The sequence below is a fragment of the Mesoplodon bidens genome (genome assembly GCF_964165515.1).
Source record: "Mesoplodon bidens genome assembly, chromosome: 13".
Classification (NCBI taxonomy): Eukaryota; Metazoa; Chordata; class Mammalia; order Artiodactyla; family Ziphiidae; genus Mesoplodon; species Mesoplodon bidens.
The window spans coordinates 31,722,341-31,741,825 of NC_138169.1; the positions used below are offsets into that span (position 1 = coordinate 31,722,341).

The window sequence follows — 19,485 nt, forward strand, 5'->3', positions numbered from 1 at the left end:
CCTTTTTCCTCTCTGTATCCTTGGTGCCTAGAATGTAGCATGTACTTAATAAAATTCCGAGCAAGGAAATGAATTTGGTTGTCCAGAAAGGAAATTTTGACCCTCAGCACGTAAAAAAGAAATATATTACAAAGGAGATTTATTTACTCTATCCTCAGGTTGAAGAACAGTCACCTGGGCTTCCCTGGTGGCGCAGTGGTTGGGAGTCTGCTTGCTAATGCAGGGGACATGGGTTCGGGCCCTGGTCTGGGAGGGTCCCGCATGCCGCAGAACGGCTGGGCCTGTGAGCCACAACTACTGAGCCTGCGCGTCTGGAGCCTGTGCTCCGCAACGGGAGCGGCCACGATAGTGAGAGGCCCGCGCACTGCGATGAAGACTGGCCCCCGTTTGCCACAACCAGAGAAAGCCCTTGTACAGAGATGAAGACCCAACACAGCCAAAAATTAAAAAAAAAAAAAAAACCCAAGCATTTGAAGGCTTTAAAAAAAAAAAAAAAGAACAGTCACCTGACTTTAGGTCAGTTTACCTCCCTGCCCAATGTCTAAAAATTCAAAAAATGCTATACCTTCTTCATCTCCTTTCCCACTGCCATGGACCTGGTTTATTTCTCTTCTGGATTTTGCTCTTGACTGCTAAGGAGACATCCCAGCCGGCCTCTTAGACACTCCAGCCACACTGATCTTCCTAAAGAAGAGCCCTAATCATGCCATTCTTTCATTTAAAAAGCAAAACAAAAAACCCCAAAGCCTCCTAATGCTTATTACAAAAGGCAGCCAGGCCTCCTATGAACCGGCTCCCAGCCCCTTTCTTAACTTTATGCCTCTTCTCTCTCTACCTTCCTGCATCTACCTGGGTTCCAACCAAATGGAGATGCTCAGTCTCCCCCACCCCCCACATGCAACATCTCCCCTTTGGTCCTGCCACTCCTTCTCCGTGGACCCATCCCTACTCACATTTCATAGGTTCAATCCTACCCGTCCTTCAAAGGCCACCTAGCCCAGCACTGTTCCTGTGCCTTTGAAGGAAGTATTCTCTCTCCTACTGAACTGCTATAGCACCTTCTTTTCATCCCTCTTGACTATTTTCAACCTTGAATTCAGTTATTTTGGTAAGTCCTTTATATTACATGCTAATATGTGTTCCTTGGGACAAAGCTGGTTTTACTTTTCGGCCCTCACGTGACCTGGCCCAGAATCTTATTACATGCCCACAGTTCATGCTGAATCACAGCTCTCTCCCAATAAGTCTCACTTCAATTTTTCTGTCTTTCTCGTCTGTACTCTCTTCACAGCTGACCTATTCTTTTTCCATTTGCGTTAAAGTTCTCAGACATAGGGTGATGGGTATAAAAGGAATGAAAAAAGAGGAAAAAGTAGAAGTGTAAAGACAAGTCCGATTTTGTGGTCTTTCCTCCACCGATCCCTGGAATTTAGCGGGGGGTTACTAAGATGAGTGGGGTCTGCGGCTGCCTTCAGATGACCTTCCGTGGCCATCAAGACAACATGCTGAGAAGGAAGGACCATCTGAGCCTTGGCCCCAGGGACCATGCCGGAGATTGGCCAGGGCACAGAAGGCTTTCCTCAGTATGTTGATGACAGATAAAAGTCTTTGCCAGTAAATTTACTGACCAAACTTTCACCAATGATAAAATGAGATTACTAGGAAGAAAGAGGATGGAAATAAATACTAGTGGCAAAATGTTATATTTCCAGCACCAAAACAGTGAGATATATATCCATGAATGATGAGAAAGTTAACTGGGTACATATCAGAGAGACAGGAAATGAGTATCTGTCAAGAATAAAGTGTTATAAACTCAATACTTGTAATGATTAGGTAGCTGTAGACCATTCTTCATGATCATATGTTGAATTTGTTTTAGAAGTCTTTAAATGAGTCAAAATTTCTGCTGGAGAATAATTACAATGGTCTGGGACTTTTTAGAAAGCAAAAAAAAAAAGGAGAAACTTCTAAGATAATGCTAATACGATTACAATTATTATGAGTAATTTTATTTAATGAAATGGTTATATCATTCCTATGACCTTACTTTAGAAGCATTTTCTAACTTCCTTATTACTCAGAGAAGAAATAAGGTAGAAATCTGAAAATTCCCTTTATTAAGCCTTTAAATTGGCTAAAAGACACATGGTGTGTGTGGGGGTGTGTGTGTGCACACACATATTTATACATAAATATATGCCAATGTCTAAAGAGATTATTCAAAGACATACACGAAGTACCCACCAAATTGGTAATACCCCACAAGGTTTTTTTTTTTATCACATTTACTGTGAAGTTAGATATAATCTTGAGTAAAAAAGAACAAAATTAAACCACTGCAAGGAGAGCACCTAGGCAAAAATCCCAGAAAAAAATTGGTATGCTGATAATGTGTTTTGACCAAGAACTCTAACTTGAGTAAACTGTTGTAATTAATAATAAACCATAATTAATAACGACATCATTAGCAATACCAATAAGTACATTATACAGATTAAACTGAACATCAATTCCATGGCTAGAGTGATGTATTGCTTGGATATTTACTGGAGGAAATGGGAAAACTCATCAGAGATTCTCATAGACGTGCTGAACACATGTCATTTATTAATTCCCGGGCAGGTGCCAGGCTGATTTTCAAAGACTGCTTCTCAGAGATAGTTATTCACTCTTCTGAATGAAAACAACATGTTGAAGAAAACTTACGTTGCTTCTCCTTCCCTTACAAACCGCTCTATATTTTACCAACTTCATACCCAGTGTCTGAGAAAGGTACTCAGTGAGATAATCTATCATCCCTCTCAGTAGAGTTCTATTAAAGCACATCGTCTTGTGCTCCCTTGAGAACCAGTGTAACTGAGGGACAAACACAAAGAGAGGTGTCCACATCTAAACCAAGGACAGTGAGGAAGGAACAAATGAACCCCCAAATGGCCAGGACCACAAAAGAAAGCCTGGCGTTTTATTCCGTGCGCTGGGCTACAGGGAAGTGCACACTAGGTTAGGCACTGCTTTGGGCTATTACTGCTTCAAATAAAGCGGCTGTCTTTGAAAATGCAGTGATTTTTTTTTTTTTTTCCATCAGCAGCATCATCACCACTGTTGCCAGTGGCAAGAGAAAAGGCTGGGTCCTGCTGATGCTGTTTATATCCCAAAGGCAGGTAAGTGGGAAATATCATCTGTGGGAGACTCATCACAGGTCCTGACAAAAAATAATCACTGCTCTCATGCTCCAGTGCTCGTGGAGATCCCAGTAGCCACGTGCTGTTCGTGTAGATAACACCTTACCTGGCATCAAGAAATCCATTCATTTTCTGGGAAGTTCATGTATGAACCTCTAGGAAGGGCGGGGTCAACATTCAAGCCTGGGAGGGGCAGTGGCCTGCATTAATTACGTTGTTCGCTTGAAAGCCCTAACAGCCATAAACGATCCTCTATCAGGACAACAACAAACAACAAAGCCACAGAAGAAGTTACCAGCAACTGCCAACTCCTCTGCCTTGACCCGCAGCCAGCTTTGTGAGAGGTCCTTTACATATGCTATTGTATTAATTCTCCCACCGTCCCCTGTGAGGTTAAGAAATAGTATTCTCACGTTTTACAGATATGGAAGCTGAGTTTTGGAGTTTAAGAGATTTGCCCAAGAAGTCTGGACCTGAGCTCACTACCTTTTATCTAAAGCAAATACTTTCTGAATTGTGCGCTGGGACCCAGAGGTTCCCTGAGAACTGCCCTGTTAAATCCAGGCCCAGATTCCTGTCTGACATGTTTGAAAATGGCCCTAGGAAGTGTGGCTTTGAAGATGATCCGGAGTCTAAACCCGAGGGCCTTCACTGTTCCCTCTGAGCTGGTCAAGGGTAGCTGCGACTCTTGCACTTCCCCATCATTTGTCCCTATAAGGCAGGTGGGAGAGGACAGGCAGAAGCTTGAATCTGGGCTTTATCCTGAGAGGCCCACCACTGGCTTCAAATTTCTTTGAAGTCTCGAGCTCTATTTTTTTGAATGGAGCATGTAAATGTTGCCTTTTGCTCTGTGATATACTGATTTTTAATGCAAATAATGTTTTAAATGATTTACCACCAAGGAAAGTGATACTCCCTTCTGGAAGCCCTGGATTCCAGTCTGACAAGCATATGAATGGGAAGGCAGCTAGACAAGGGTTACAGTTCCACAAAGGAGAGCGACCCCTCTTTCCCCCTTCCCCTTGGGGCAACCTTTCCAGAGAGAGAGATAGAGACAGGTTATTTGATTAAGAATATATGGTCCCTAAGCTAGAAAAACCATGGCCTGAGAACGAATCAGACATTCAAAGCCAAACCCAAGATTCTCTCACGTGAAAACAATGACAACTCTAAAAGCAGTACATATGTGCCTGCGTGTGCCTGTGTGGGGGGATTTGAATATGCTAGAACTTCAGAAGTCAATCTTCTTAAAGACTTTGGGCCTCCCCGTCAGCCCTCTGGAGACACTGATGAACAAGTTTTGACATTGATATTGTCAAAAGGGCAAATAAGATGAGGCACCTGGGTTGAAAGGACTGTGCTTTTTCAACTTTCTGTTTTGGTCCTGGACCTTTCCCTTGATTCTCATATAAGGTCAGTAGAGTATTTAAAATAAGAATTCTTTCTCCAGAAAAGAGTTTTGTCTATGCTAGATCTATCCTTGAAGTTTTCTTGATTTGCTTCCTCAACATCTTGCCCTGTTAAGATGCTGGAGGAAGTTCTGACTTCTTTCCCATTCTGACTCAGTACACTGGCTCACACCCATAAATACTTTAAAAACCTCTCACAGGGACTTCCCTGGTGGCGCAGTGGTTAAGAATCCGCCTGCCAATGCAGGGGACACAGGTTCAAGCCATGGTCCGGGAAGATCCCACATGTTGTAGAGCAACTAAGCCCATGTGCCACAATTACTGAGCCTATGCTCTAGAGCCCGCGAGCCACAACTACTGAAGCCCGCGCACCTAGAGCCCGTGCTCCGCAACAAGAGAAGCCACTGCAATGAGAAGCCCGTGCACTGCAAGAAAGAGTAGCCCCCGCTTGCTGCAACTAGAAAAGGCCTAGATGACCCAACGCAGCCAAAAATAAATAAATTAATAAATTTATAAAACAAAACAACCACCTCTCACAAATACTAAGCATTTTACAGTATTCTAAAAATACTTATTTATAGGAGAAACTAGTCCAAAGTCAACCAAAAATGCGCAGCAGTAAGACATGGCCCTTTGCCTACAAATTCTCAGTGGAATTCACTGGTTTCTTAGACATTAAGCTGTTCGAATTCATGTTGATGCCTTATGTTCTAAATGGTAGTCACATTTTTCTAAAGCAAGTAAAGTGCTGAAAACCAAAGTATCACAATTGGTATCTATCAACAATAGTCAGTGAATGGCTACAATGTTGTCTAGTTCCATGCTAGCCATTGAGGTAAAAAGAAACACCTAGTAAAACAGGTATTGTCACTCAGCTTTAATAAATATTTTTTAAAAATATCCAGGCCTTTTCCATGTTAACTGATATCAAGTATGAATTAGCATAATTTCACTATAAAATTTATACTATATATTCCTTACAGAAAAGGCAAGAATAATTTAACTCAGTGACATAAAATCTTTTGTGCAAAATCTCTATTTTTTAAAACTGCAGGCATTCTTTTTCCCAGTATTTTGCATCTTTTACCCAAATTTTAGTTTATTTTAAGCTCAAAACTTTACCTTCAGCATTCCTTTTGGATATGTACAATGCACTAGATTAATAACAAAATTATAAGGTAGATTTCCTAAAATATAAAATCTCAATTTATGCTTTTCAAGCCAGGAAGCTCTATGCCTTAAGCAAATAAAAGACAGTTAAACACATTGTTTTATTTTCCTTTATCACACTGCTGATAGAAAGAGAAAACACAAAAGGATACTGAAAAATTAAATTGCTCTCTTACACTGAAAATCTTTTACATAGAAATTCTAAAGTTTATGCAGTAAAAATGGAAAACAACACTATTTCAGGGTAATATACATCTTTTAAAATATATTATTTCTGAAACTAAATGTTTGACATTTGACTCAGTGTTTCCTTCCAAAAATGACAAGGAAAAAGGAACAGAATCTTCCCTGGCAGTCCTGTATCCTATCACCATTGTCTTGTAACTATACCATTTTATAGATGAAACTGCCATAGCAAAATGACAAATATAACACATAAAAGAACAGAAAACGGCAATAAATTACCAGTGACACTATAGCCCATTAAAATGCATTCAGCTGGTGTTTCAGGAAGAATAAAAATTTCCCCTCACTTTATATTCTTCTAGATGAAAAGGAAATTTTAGAATCCTCAAGCAACCCTTATAAGAGATGCTGAAATTCCAACCAAATTCTCCTCACATTAACTGCCCATGTTGGCCTCTGAAATGTACAGCACTGATACCCTGTTCCCTCTTTACTAAGAAATGCCCAAGACGGGGCATGTGAATTGCTAATCCTCTGTACTGATAGGATACTGTATTTGAAAAAAGCCAGGACACCTAACTAGTTGGAAAATGGTAGGTCTTACTCAGCCACTATTTCCAATATATTGATTATCGGCTTCAATAAAGAGTTTGGCATTTTAATTGATAAGGAAGCCTAAAGGAGGCATTTTCTTTGCTTAATTTTCACCCAAAATTCTCTCAAAAGGTCCAATAGAAGCTCTATGACTCTATGACTGGGGAATAATAGGATAGTACATTTAGAGCTCAACTGATTATAAGTTAACTTATTTCATTATGCACTTATCGTATTACAAAGAGTTCAAGAAACTGGTAAATTTGTTGAAGTGGGTTATTTATTGAACTGTTTTATGTCGGTCCTAACAAAGATGGTAGACAGAAGTTACACTTCCTCGAATCCTCATCTCTTAACGCAGAGCTCATTACCCATCAAGCTCTCCAAGGAGATGAGAAGGTCTTCAGTGTCAAGGATGAATGAGGGAAGCTTGCCTCCTAAAGTACGGACAGTGGATGCTCATGGAGCAGCGCAGAGCACAGCCATGACAGCTAAGGGCTTCAGGGACTGAAATGCTGCAACTTATTTCTATCAGAACTGAACTGTACGACCTTCCTGGAAGTGCTGGACGGGAGGCTGGCCATCGGAGGCCCATGGGACACTTGGTCACGTGACACTCTGTACCTCCCGGAGACCCAGTCCTGATGGCGTGATGGTCAGGAGCCCCTCTCGGGGGGATGTTATTTTTTAAAAGTGGTGTGGAAATTAGTTCACACCTTTAAGACCATTTTACCTTTTATAAGTGAATTCATTCCATCAGAAAATGAGAGCTGGTCTCTGAGTACCTTTCACGTGCCCAGCTCTGAGTGGCAGGTTGTGGAAAGTATAAAGAGACATACAATATGGCCCCTGGAGTAGTAGATAAAATCATTTCCACACAGCAACGAAGAGTCTGAATGCCACAGCTAAAAGATCCCGCAGGCTGCAACTAAGAGCCAGTGCAGCCAGAATAAATATAAATAAATAAATTAATTAAAAAAAACCCCACCTATTTCCACACATATTTCATAGTAGACACAAGCAACTATCTCCAGTACAACACTTTATGAGCCTAATGACTGAATTCTTTTTTTTTTAACATCTTTATTGGAGTATAATTGCTTTACAATGGTGTGTTAGTTTCTACTGTATAACCAAGTGAATCACCTATACATATGCATATATCCCCATATCTCCTCCCTCTTGCGTCTCCCTCCCACCCTCCCTATCCCACCCCTGTAGGTGGTCACAAAGCACGGAGCTGATCTCCCTGTGCTATGCGGCTGCTTCCCACTAGCTATCTATTTTACATTTGGTAGTATATATATGTCCATGCCACTCTCTGACTTCGTCCCAGCTTACCCTTCCCCCTCCCTGTGTCCTCAAATCCATTCTCTACGTCTGCATCTTTATTCCTGTCCTAACCCCTAGGTTCTTCAGAACCATTTTTTTTTCTTTTTAGATTCCATATATATGTGTTAGCATATGGTATTTGTTTTTCTTTCCGACTTACTTCATTCTGTATGACAGACTCTAGGTCCATCCACCTCACTACAAATAACTCAATTTCGTTTCTTTTTATGGCTGAGTAATATTCCATTGTATATATGTGCTGCATCTTCTTTATCCATTCATCTGTCAATGGATGACTGAATTCTTGAAAGGGCAAAATATAACTGTCTGCAGCTAAAGCTGGTGAGACTTTATCTCAGTGAGCATATATTCAAGCAGTATTGTTGAGTTTTATTATCCTTTATGTTCTTTGCCAGTTTTGATTCATATGCATGCCCCGGTAAATAGCGCTCAAAATAAATGCAGTGGTGATCTCGGGCAAGAGGCTGAATGAAACCATCCCACCTCCAAGGTACTCAACGTGTTGCTAAGATGTGTGGGAACCTGTCCCTTTAGTTTCCTATCATGTGCTCTTTCATGCTGATTGTAGATGATCAATAACCCAGGGCAGGGACTCAGACTGTATCAACTCCCTGGAATTTAGCTCTTCTATTTGTATCCACTCACTCTGCTCTTTTCCTCCAAGCTGGTGGATGATCTTCCATTTCTTAGAGTTTTATTTCAGTCTCTTGGCCTCTTTCACCTCTCCTCCAATGTTTCCAGTGCGGCTGGGGTGTCTAGTGCAGACATGAACCTGTCTGCCCCTCTTGCAAACACCTCAGTGCTTCCTACTGTTCTTGATCAAAGCCCTTACTGTAATTTACAGGGTCACGGTCGACCTCCTTTCACCTGTACAACCTGAGTGCTCACGCATCCTTCCAGCCACGGTGGCCGTTTTCCAATCCTTCATTCTTGCTCAAGCTACTTCCCACCCTGGGGCCTTCGCACATGCAGTTCCTGCCACTGACTGAGCTACAGGTCAGTGAATAATCCTACCACCTTCACGCTGTAGCCAGTCCTTGGAGTTACAAAATGTGGCTAAGACCTGCTTTCAGTTATGTCTTCATCTTACAGAGAACCTTGGGTCCACAGAAGGACAAACACTGCCTCTCTGCATTTACCCTGCCCCAGATTACTGCTCACAAACAGCACCAAGGACCCACTGGCTGGGTCTGACAGGCGGAGGTGGAGAAGTGGACAGACACAGTCTGGGACTGGGAGTAAAACAGATAACGTTGCTGTGAGCGGGTGGGCCTCTCTCCAAACAATTCAGTGAAAAGGAAACTTTTCTATGGCTCTGGACAAAAGAAACGGCTGATTAAAACTATGCTTTTGTAAATGGGTTGCAAAACCATGAGTCTATTTTATTTGCAATGGAAAGGTCGACTGAATTAGAAATATATACTACAAGGAAGAGACATATTTGGCAATTAACATAAAATCAGTCAAAAGTAGGCAAAATAAACCAATGTCAAAAGATTCTCACCTTCATTCAAAATTTGTTCAAAATTTACCTATCATAGTGAGGAAAGCTATAAAATACCTAGGAATAAATTTAACAAGGAAAAGCATCAACTGTGCAGTCACGCAGTAAATAACTTTGAACACCCTCTGGTAGAACAGGAGAGACAGACAAAGCCCTGCTCCCATCACATCCTAGGAGGGAGATACAGAGTCATCAGGGAACTTCCAAGAGAGGCAGAGTGACGGGCCGGCCGGTGGCCAGGGGGCCACCAAGCCATGGACTTCGGGGACCACGGTCTAGGGAGGTCTCCCGAGGAAGTGACACTTGTGCTGAACCTTGGTGCTGAGGAGCAGCTGGTGATGGGAAGGCGGGGGACAGAGCAAGTGCAAACAGCCGGCGCAGGATCAGCTTGGTGATCTGGAGAAACAGAAGGAAGATGGGCGCTGAGAGTGAGGGATGTGAGGTGAGGATCTGTGAGGCCGGGCCGGAGGGTGCAGCCCCTGCACTGTGATGCCAAGCTCGGAATTTATTCTGCGTGCCATGGGAAGCTCTTTTTTTTTTTTTTTTTTGCGGTATGCGGGCCTCTCACTGTTGTGGCCTCTCCCGTTGCAGAGCACAGGCTCCGGATGCGCAGGCCCAGCGGCCATGGCTCACGGGCCCAGCCGCTCCGCGGCATATGGGATCCTCCCAGACCGGGGCACGAACCCGTATCCCCTGCATCGGCAGGCGGACTCTCAACCACTGCGCCACCAGGGAGGCCCAATGGGAAGCTCTTTGATGGATTCTGAAAAGGAGTGACGGGGCCAGGCTTCGATTTCACACGCCAGGTCGTCTGCGACGTGGACAATGAATGAGCAGGGAGTCGTGGAAGCGAGTTGGGGACCCGTCAAATGCCTGGGGGGTGGTGACCGTGGGAAGGTGAGATGTGCCTGAACTTGGAATATCTTTTGGGGGGAGACTAGACAAAAATGACTTATATATTAAAAAACCCCTCCAGAATTGTATTAAAAGTCGTACGACAAGATCTGAATAAATGGAGGAATCGTATTTCCCACAGTGATGATGATGCATAAATTTAATAAGGTTCCAAAGAGAATCTCAGTGGCATTTTTGGGACCTGGCTGCCTTGTGGGCACTGGACCTTCTTGATGTCTAGGATTTATCAGAGCTCGGCAGACAGATTCCTGCCCTCAGGGAGATTCTGTTCCAGGATGGGGACAAAGATGGCAGAAACAGAACAAATAGGCACAGAGGTGATAAGTGCTGTAAAGAACAAGGACGTGGTAGTGGAAGGGGACAGACTGTGTCAGGGAGACACAGGGAGAGAGGCATCGGGGGCTGCGCCCTTAGGAAGGCCAAGTGTTCAAGGCAGACCTCCCTGAGAAGGTGGGGTGTGAGCAAAGGCTGTAGGGGGTGAGGGGATCAGGCAAGCGGGGATCTGGGGAGGAATGTTCCCAAGCAGGGGAAGCTGGAGCAAGAGCTTGAAGGTGGGAGCTTGGCTGGTGTGTCTGAAGGACAACAGTGATGACTGGTGTGGACAGAGGCAGAGGGAGGAGGGGGTCAGGGAGGGGAGGGAAGCCAGTCATTCTAGGGCTTCTGGGCTGCTGGGAGGGCTGGTAAGTAGACGGAGAAGGATGAGGGCTGGGGGATTTCTGACAGAGAAAAGGAGAGAATTCTAGTTTCATCAGAAAACATCTTAAAAGCCAGTGTCATCAAAAGGTGATGATGACACTGTAGGAAGAGACAAAGAGGCCCTTCGTGCAATCTACATGTGAGAACTGAATACATGACGTCATGGCCTTTCATTCCTGTGGGAAAGTAGTTGCTTATTTAATGATGAGACCAGCCTAACTGGTTGTTTCTCTGGGAAGAAGCTGGACCTCTGCCCTGGAAACACTTCAGACCATCTCAGTGGTAACTTCTAGATGGATTCAAGAGTCAAGAGAGAAAATACCCCGAATTCAGGGTCCTAGCTGGATAATCTGAGGGACGAGGAGAACTCCTCAGGCAGAACAAGCCCTGCAGTGGCCGGCTGCGTGGACGCAGTCTCTGTTACTGCTCAGGCAGGGGACATCACTGCGGCCAAGGTGCAGACCTCGAGAATGTCTGCCTGTTTCTGCAGTTTCTCCAGCGATACTCGGAAGGACGGGAACAGGAGCTGAGAAAGCAGGCTGTGGGGTTTCCTCAGGAGTCAGTGAAGGAATGCAGTGGGGTGTCTCGAACAGAAGGTTGTCCGTAAACAATGGAGCCGCTTCCTTCCCCAGTGGAGACCTAGTTCACTGACTTCCGTGGGTTATATGTTACATTAAAAAAAAAAAAATCTCTGTTTGCTTTAAGAGCCACGTTGGGGCGAAAGAGAAATTCCTTGGGGTTTATTTCGTGAGAGCTTTGCCAATATACCGACAGAGATTCTTCCTGTGACCAAACTCTAGGTGGGCTCTTCTGAGCCCCTCTGACACGACAGAACATTTGTGTCCTGAGGACGATGCCCAGGAGAAGCTGGTCAAATGCCCTCGCTTCCCTTTCCAGATGCTACCAGTCCAATGAGTCCCTGCTGCTCACACGGGAAGGAGGGAGAAGGGACAGGATTCTCTCTGGGACCAAACCCCAGTCAGGCTCCTCTGGGTCCTCCTCTCCACCAGGCCCCTAGCTGCGCCCACAGAGACCTGAACAAAGATGGACATAGTTTCTAATAGCTCAAGGCTGCATCCCTAGGGGACCCCAGGCCCCCTGAGAAACTCAAGGCTGCCCGGAGAACGGATGCTGGTCCCAGCGACACCTGAGGACAGGGCCCCAGCTCCCAGCCTCTGTGGACGGGAGGACCTGACTTATTCCATAAGCACCAGTCAGCAAACCAGATGGTATCACATGGACCAATGTTTCCCTTCCCTGACCCTACTGAGCCCCCATCACCCCTTTCCCACCCCGTCATCCTTCCTGTAAAGGCCCAGTCACCTCTCAGCAAATCACACTGGAGTGCAGCTCGACCCTTACAAGTCAGCAGTTACTGAAAAAATCTGTTTTCGCCACTTTAGCTGATGTCGGGCTGTGTTTATCTTTATCGACACATACATCTCCTACACGTATCTTTTTCAAAACTTCAGACTTTATGTGGGAATAAGTGTTGGCTAGTTCTCTATTTTTTTTAGTACTAATTATATTTAGCAAGTAATTCTATATGCTCTGATGTATCTGATTTGTACCTGAATCCCAGAAGTCACCTTGTTTATAAATACTCTACAATACAGATCTTATCATTTTAGATGTATGTCTTAACCAAAACAGATGATAAAAAGTACTTGTTGAAGGAAACCATTCTCCACAGCATCTCAGAGCTGGCTGGGGTTTTAAGTCATAAACAGAAATATCAATATAAAATAAACAGCCTAGAGGTATTTATAAAGTGAAGTAAAAAAATCTTAAAGAGAAATTTCTAGCATGTGCAGCTTTTAATTTTCTTCCCAAAGCAGTTCTATATTATAGACAATTAATAACGAAACTGAGGGAATGAAGTAGAAAGAAGCATTTCCAGAATTTTCTGGAATTTTCTAGAATTTTCTGTGTGTTCTCTTTAGAGGAGTTTTGAGGTAAGACTGGACCATTAATTCAATTATATATTCTGTTCCCTTTCATAATCCCCTAACTATAGTAGTTTAGTAAATTGTTTTTTAAAACTGTGGGTTACAACCCATTAGTGGGAAATGAAATCGATTTAGTAGGTAGCAACTAAATTTAAAAAAGTGAAATAGAATAAGATAGAACAGAATAGAACAGGTCAGAATGCAGCTTATTCACATGGAGCAGCATTGGTAGGACAGTTTCTAAATCTTTTGCATCAGTTAAACATCTGTGTATGTGTATGCATGTATGTTGGGTGGTGATGTATTCCTACTGTTGACTGAGGACAAAAAAGTTTAAGAAACAGCCCCAGTGTGATGACAGGCCTGCTTATCAAACATACCAGCATCCTGCATCTGAGAGCCATTCATTCAGTGAATTAAATTAGCCAACGTTTATGGGCACTTTTGCTGTGTCTGACACGTTCCAGGTGCTGGGAGTCAGATCACCGGGTGCTTGCGTTCTCTGTTACAGAAGGGAGGGGGGTCCCATCTACACCGAGGTGAACCGAACCAGCATGGATTACATTCTGGGACAACAGGATCTAGGCTGCGGAGAAATCACTGTCTTATCAAAGTTTCCTCTAAGTACAGCTTCCAATAGCATTTGTAGGGGCAAGATGTCAGCACAATTAAAACAAAACGGACCAGAAAATTGCTAGGCATTCAGAATGCGTCCCTCGTGATTTCCTGTTGGCTTCCAGAAGGGCCTGTGTTGATCTAGTAAACAGTGGGTCACAGATGTTAAATGTTCAGAACTGTCCCACTGACCATTTTCTAAGCAACTCGACACGAAGAGAAAGATTTTGAAATACACGTCCTTTCCCCCCATTGTTACAAAGCTGTTGTCTCTTCTCAACTATGAAATGACAAGCATGATGGTCATTTTTCATAAGAGCATGTGTGCATTTAGGTTTTGGTGTCACTCATGCAAATATGTCTGATGCCAAGAGTCTGGGCAACCACATAAAGTAAACGTATTTATGAGAGTTAGTAGCCCTTGAACTGGCACACAGAAGGTGCTCAATCAGTGCTCAATCAGAAGGTGCTAAATGTCAATCAGCGATTGAATGAATGAAGTCTCATGCTTGCAGTACAACTCAGGAATAAATCTATTTAAAAAAGACAGTGTTACTGCTATCCAAGTGGATGGCTGATGCAAACAGAAAATACAAAAGAAATATTACTTGAGCTTGAATTTATCTGGGTTAGAGTAACCATCACTAACAGCAGCAGGAAATACTGAAAAAGAAAGACAGGAGTAGTTTTGTACTGGCTTTTGAGGCTTATTCTAACACTCTATCATTTCATCCCTAATAAACCAAAGTAAATGATGGTGATCACCTGCAGCCCTTAGAAGACAGCCGCCGCATACTTCAGCTATGTATGCGTATTCCGCAGACTAGTTACAAAATAACAAGGTACAATGGATCTGAAAGCTTTGGGAAGGAGGCTGATTTATGAGATGTCTTCTTAATCATGAGAGTTTTAGAGAGAACACTATATTCAGAAGTTTCTCTTACTTTATTCCTAGTAAACCACGTGCTGAATTTGAAGGCAGTGGGTTATGGGGAAAGTCTCAAAAGGGGCTATTTAATTATATTCCCTACAAGTACTCATTTTATGAGAGTGAGGTCAACCTCCTATTTTTAATGTTTGCTGACAAGACTGGTACCAGCTCAGACGTAATGGGGCAGGGGTCAGACTTGCTGAAGATCCCAGATTACCTTCAAGGTGGACACAGAACCCTATGCAGAGTGCATGGGCCAGGCCTGAGACGTAAAGGTTTTAGAGGAGAGGACTTAGGTAAATAAAGACACGATCCCTTGAGTACTTCAACTGTTGGGAGGAACACATCAGAAGTTCAGGATAAGAGACTGTCTGCAACAACCGAACTTCAACCAGTAAAAGAAATATGCTTAAAAGAAACTTGAAAGCAAAGGCAGAACTGTTAGTAATAAGTTTATAGCTTTTAGGCCCTGAAACAGAGGGCTGAAAATATGTATGGAATTCCAGCTGAGAAAGAAGTAAAATTATCCTACAGTTCTTTACCTTAGAAAAAGCAGTCTATAATTTTCCTGAGTCTCAGCTGCTTTATATTCCAAAATAATAAGCTCACGGAACAACTTAAACATTCATGAATTCTTACTATGAGTTAAGCTTTACTTTTTTTTCTCAAATGTTAGGGTATATGCCTTAATCTCATACACACAAAACAGTTGCAGGAGTGGAAATTCTATGGAATGCAGTTGCATGTTTCTTACTTGGCTTCCTCATGCCTATAACTCATGCAACAAACTACCATATTGGGGATGCCTCTGAAAGCAGAACTTGAGTCCTGTTCCTGTGACTGTGTTAGGAACCTTGACAATGGCTTGCTTCTCTTGCAGGACCAAAGCTGGTCTTCTGGCATTCTCTAACAACTCACCTTTGATATATGCAGTAATGTACTGGATTCTTTTCCTATATAAGTTTATACGTTTGTCCATATACCTTTAGAGGCAGTTCAAATGGACAAGCTAACTTCTCTTGGTATAAAGACGCACACAGTTCAATTCCACGACTCATAGCCATTCAAAGTTTTAAAAACTTCCCTAAATTATTCAGTGCATTTGACTTGCAGATGCGCCTCTGCTTGCTGTAAACAGTGTGCTTTGAAACAAGGATCTATAAGGAATGTAGTCAGCTCTGCTTCAGTTTTAGGAATTTGAAAAGCTGTTTGAACAGCGTCACCCCAAACATCTTTGGGTGGCTTCACTTATCAACACTGGCAGACGGGCCTGTGGATTGCTAAATGCGTGCACAAACTAGACCCTACAAGGTGAAAATAAACCTCTCACGCTCAGATCTCGACGCCTTTCTGGATTAATTTGGATAACTGGGAAAACATCTTTATGTGTTTTGATTGAAATCCTCTTGGATGGCATTGCCATTGCAAATCCAGCAAATTTCATTCTGTATAACATTAGGCTAGAAAGGAACATACCGACAGACACACAGACAATGGGATCATGCAGCGGGGCTGTGCTGAATGCAGGGGTATACATGTGCACACAGAAGAGGCCGAGCACACCACTTAATTTAACGCGGGCACAGGTCTGTACCGAGAGTCGGAGACATTGTCAACAAGCCTTAAAGCGAAGGAGGAGATGTAGAGGGGAAACGAAGCTGAGAAAAATGAGCAGGAAATGGGCAAGATGACTCATCTATACTTGAAGGTCTGACCTGTCAGCTGGTCGTCGCCTGCAGCAGGGGCGATGCGAATGTGAGGTGTCGTAAGCTGAGTCACGATTATCGCAGCTATGGCAAAGGAAGATTCCCAGGTCAGCATGCATGAGGGAAGAAAAAGCCAGACTGAAGCTAGGCTAGCAAGGAGAATCTCCATCCGCATATCACATCATCTCAACTTTCTTCCAGCAACAACAAAAAGAGAAGGAAAAAGGAAAACAACCACAGCGAGCCGTTGAATTTTCTGAGTTTGTTTCCCTTAATCAGGCTTTCATCAGGCAGTTGGATTTCTAACCATGACACAGTTGCAAGGTTGGGCTGAGGCTGTGGATAGATTGACTAAAGGGGGAATAAAAAAGCAAAAAACAAGGATCTAGATGGAATAGTGTTTTCAACTGCTCCTGAGAAGGGGGTAGAAAGATTCATTGCTAATTCTGATGAGCCAAACTTGAAGCTTTCAACATGTAATAGGTTATTTAAAATTCTTCTGCTTAAGTCACAATATTTTCTCTTCTTGCTAAAATCACCTTTGTGAAGAATATTATCTTCCTTCACTAAAAACATTTTTATGTAAAGACATTTCTCTGATAACTAAATTTCCTGTAGAGAATTTCCATTTAGGAACTTAATTTTGTCACATTCAGGGAATGAAAAAAAAATGCATCTCAAAACATCAGTTAAAAAAAAAAGACTAATCATTGCCTTTGCTATAGTTGTCATGGTTAACATGTGACCAGAGAAATGATTAAGATTCTTGAAGCAGACCAGGCGGGCTTCTTGGTTTGCCTGAACAGCTCAGCAGTTGAGTTTAAATGGTTAACATTCATGACACACAGATATTGAAAAAAAAAAGAGAGAGAAAATTAAAATGTCAGTTCTAACACGATACAGCTGGAAAATGATGCAAAGAAAAAATATTGGAAAACTAAGGACAGGCTTACATGAAAGATGACTAATTTACATGGAACAGCCTGGGTGCTATCAGAAATGTGGCAACAAGTAAGGAAAATAGATCATCTACCATCTGCAGACAATTAAACCCAAAACTGCTGGTACATAATAGTTTGAAATATCCCTTTGCACTGTCCAAAGAGTGTTGCTCCTTGTAACCAGACAACAGAGGCAACTGGGTTTAAAAGTGGTATCATCATCTTTCACGTGTTACTAATGAAAACTTTTTAGTTTTGCTCAGTGAGATGAATAAACTAACAGTTTGGACAGAGAATGGAGAACTCCCAAGATATCACAAAGATAATTTTCTTGGTGTGACACAGTATGCAAAATAGCATAATAAATTGTAAACAGTAAAATGTTATTTCTAAGACTCGTGACAAAGTTGGTACCAATTCCAAGTTTATGCACAGAACACTTGCTTGGTCATAGATACTGTTGTTCAACCAACATTCCTGTGCAGTTTTCTATTACTTACAGGAAAATTTGACCTACTCTACATCTGAGAAAAATTACATTGTTTCTATAAAAATAGAACATCTATCCCATACTGAAATTGGTAAACAATATGAACAAAAAGATATTTGAAAAGAGTTATGTCAGGCAGCCCTGTATTCACAACTCAAAGGAAGACAAGTTACAAACTGAGGCTCAAAACTCAAATGGAAAAGTCCATGACAGGGATCAGGAAAGGTTTCTATCTGATCTCTGTGGTCTGCCTTGTAAAGTGTTCCTTTGTGACAATTATTCTCAGTTACAAGGAAAAAACGTGATTTTGTTACAAATTACTGTAAAATAAGGGTCAGCTGGCCCACTACATGCTTTTGCAAATAAAGTTTTATTGGCAGAGTCATGTTCATTGTTCACCCATGATGATGGCTGCCCTTCCACAGCAAAGGCAGGGCTGAGGGGCTCTGATGGAGACAGTGTGGGTCAGGAAGCCTAAGATATTTATCATCTGCCCTTTACAGAACAACTTGCTGCACTATGTCTTAAAATATCAAAAGAATGCATTATGAAAGAGAATATCGCTAAATTCCTAGGCTTTAAAGATGGCATCTGGTGCTGATAAGCTTAGGGTCTCCTTTAGGTACAAAGGTGCGCACAGGAGAGTAAACATCACACCTGGTGTATTGGCTCCTAACCTGCCGTTTCAGTTACAGGTGGTGGTATCTTCTGGAATTTGAAGACCCAGTATTTACCAAACTGGGTTTTATATGACTCTTGGGCTCCTTGAAAAATGAGTTTGGGTCAAATAAATTTAGAAACTGTAGGGCTGAACAAAGTTAAACAGGTTTCCTTTCCTTAGGAACTTCTCAGGGGCCTTAATGCACTCATGATATACATTATGGAGACTATCAGGTCGAGAAAAGGAAATATTTTCTCTACAAAATGCAGAGTGGCAAATGCATATCATATTTACGTTTCTATTTCTAAACCCATAGCTAAATGATAGCAGATTAGCATATATGAGCGGCCTTACTATATAATTTGTGTGTTGAATATGAGTAATTAAAAGGAATCTTAATTAGCTTTACATCTCGACATTCTTTTCAGTTCTTTTTATCAGTGTACTTTCATTTTGTACCACTGTGGCCTAGAAAGGATGGCGTTTCTTTGAACAAAACAATGAACAGAAAAACAGTGTAGAGAAACTTCTCAAAGAGCCTAGTGATTAAAAAAAGAAACATTCACATTTCTGAATATAGTTAGAAATTGTATCAGAACAATAGAAATCCTTCAAAGTTTCCTGAAGGTCTCCCAGCAAAGCACACTGCCATACAAATGTACGTTAAATAAAAGACTACACTTAAAAACAGTGGAGCATTTTTGCACAGAAAATTCACTTTAAAATATGACATTAGAATAATGGTTTTGTTTTCTTTTTCTTTAAGGTTTATATCTGACTACTATAATACTTCTGAAAATAATTTAGCATGTAGTTTTCATGCAGTTTTTGTCTTGATTTCTAGCTATACTGCTGTTAGTCAAATCACAGCAAGGAGAGGAATAAGTTAATACATATGACATCCCCCCCATACACTAAAAACAAAGAAACAAACAAAAACCTCAAAACTTTTATGAACTCGAAATCCTCAAAATTTAAAAAGTGATATATTTATGTATCTATGTTTGGAAGTTTTAAAGATTACACTATGCCTAACATAATAGGCACTTAAAATTTTTTTTTTTTTTTTTTTTTTTTTCTTTTTGCGGTATGCGGGCCTCTCACTGTTGTGGCCTCTCCCGTTGCGGAGCACAGGCTCCGGATGCGCAGGCCCAGCGGCCATGGCTCACGGGCCCAGCCG

The 19,485-nt window shown here is 42.1% G+C and overlaps 1 protein-coding gene across 3 annotated transcripts in view; it reads right to left on the reverse strand.

Moving 5' to 3' along the window:
• PTPRM (protein tyrosine phosphatase receptor type M) overlaps window positions 1-19,485 on the reverse strand; it is a 768,668-nt gene that overhangs the window by 248,218 nt on the left and 500,965 nt on the right. Inside the window, exon 14 of one of the 3 annotated variants that reach the window (XM_081252730.1) lies at window positions 16,223-16,297. The exons of the other annotated variants lie outside the window; for them this stretch is intronic. Coding sequence (XP_081108856.1) covers window positions 16,223-16,297 — 75 coding nt within the window. The remainder of the gene's footprint in view (window positions 1-16,222; window positions 16,298-19,485) is intronic. 3 annotated transcript variants of the gene reach the window in all.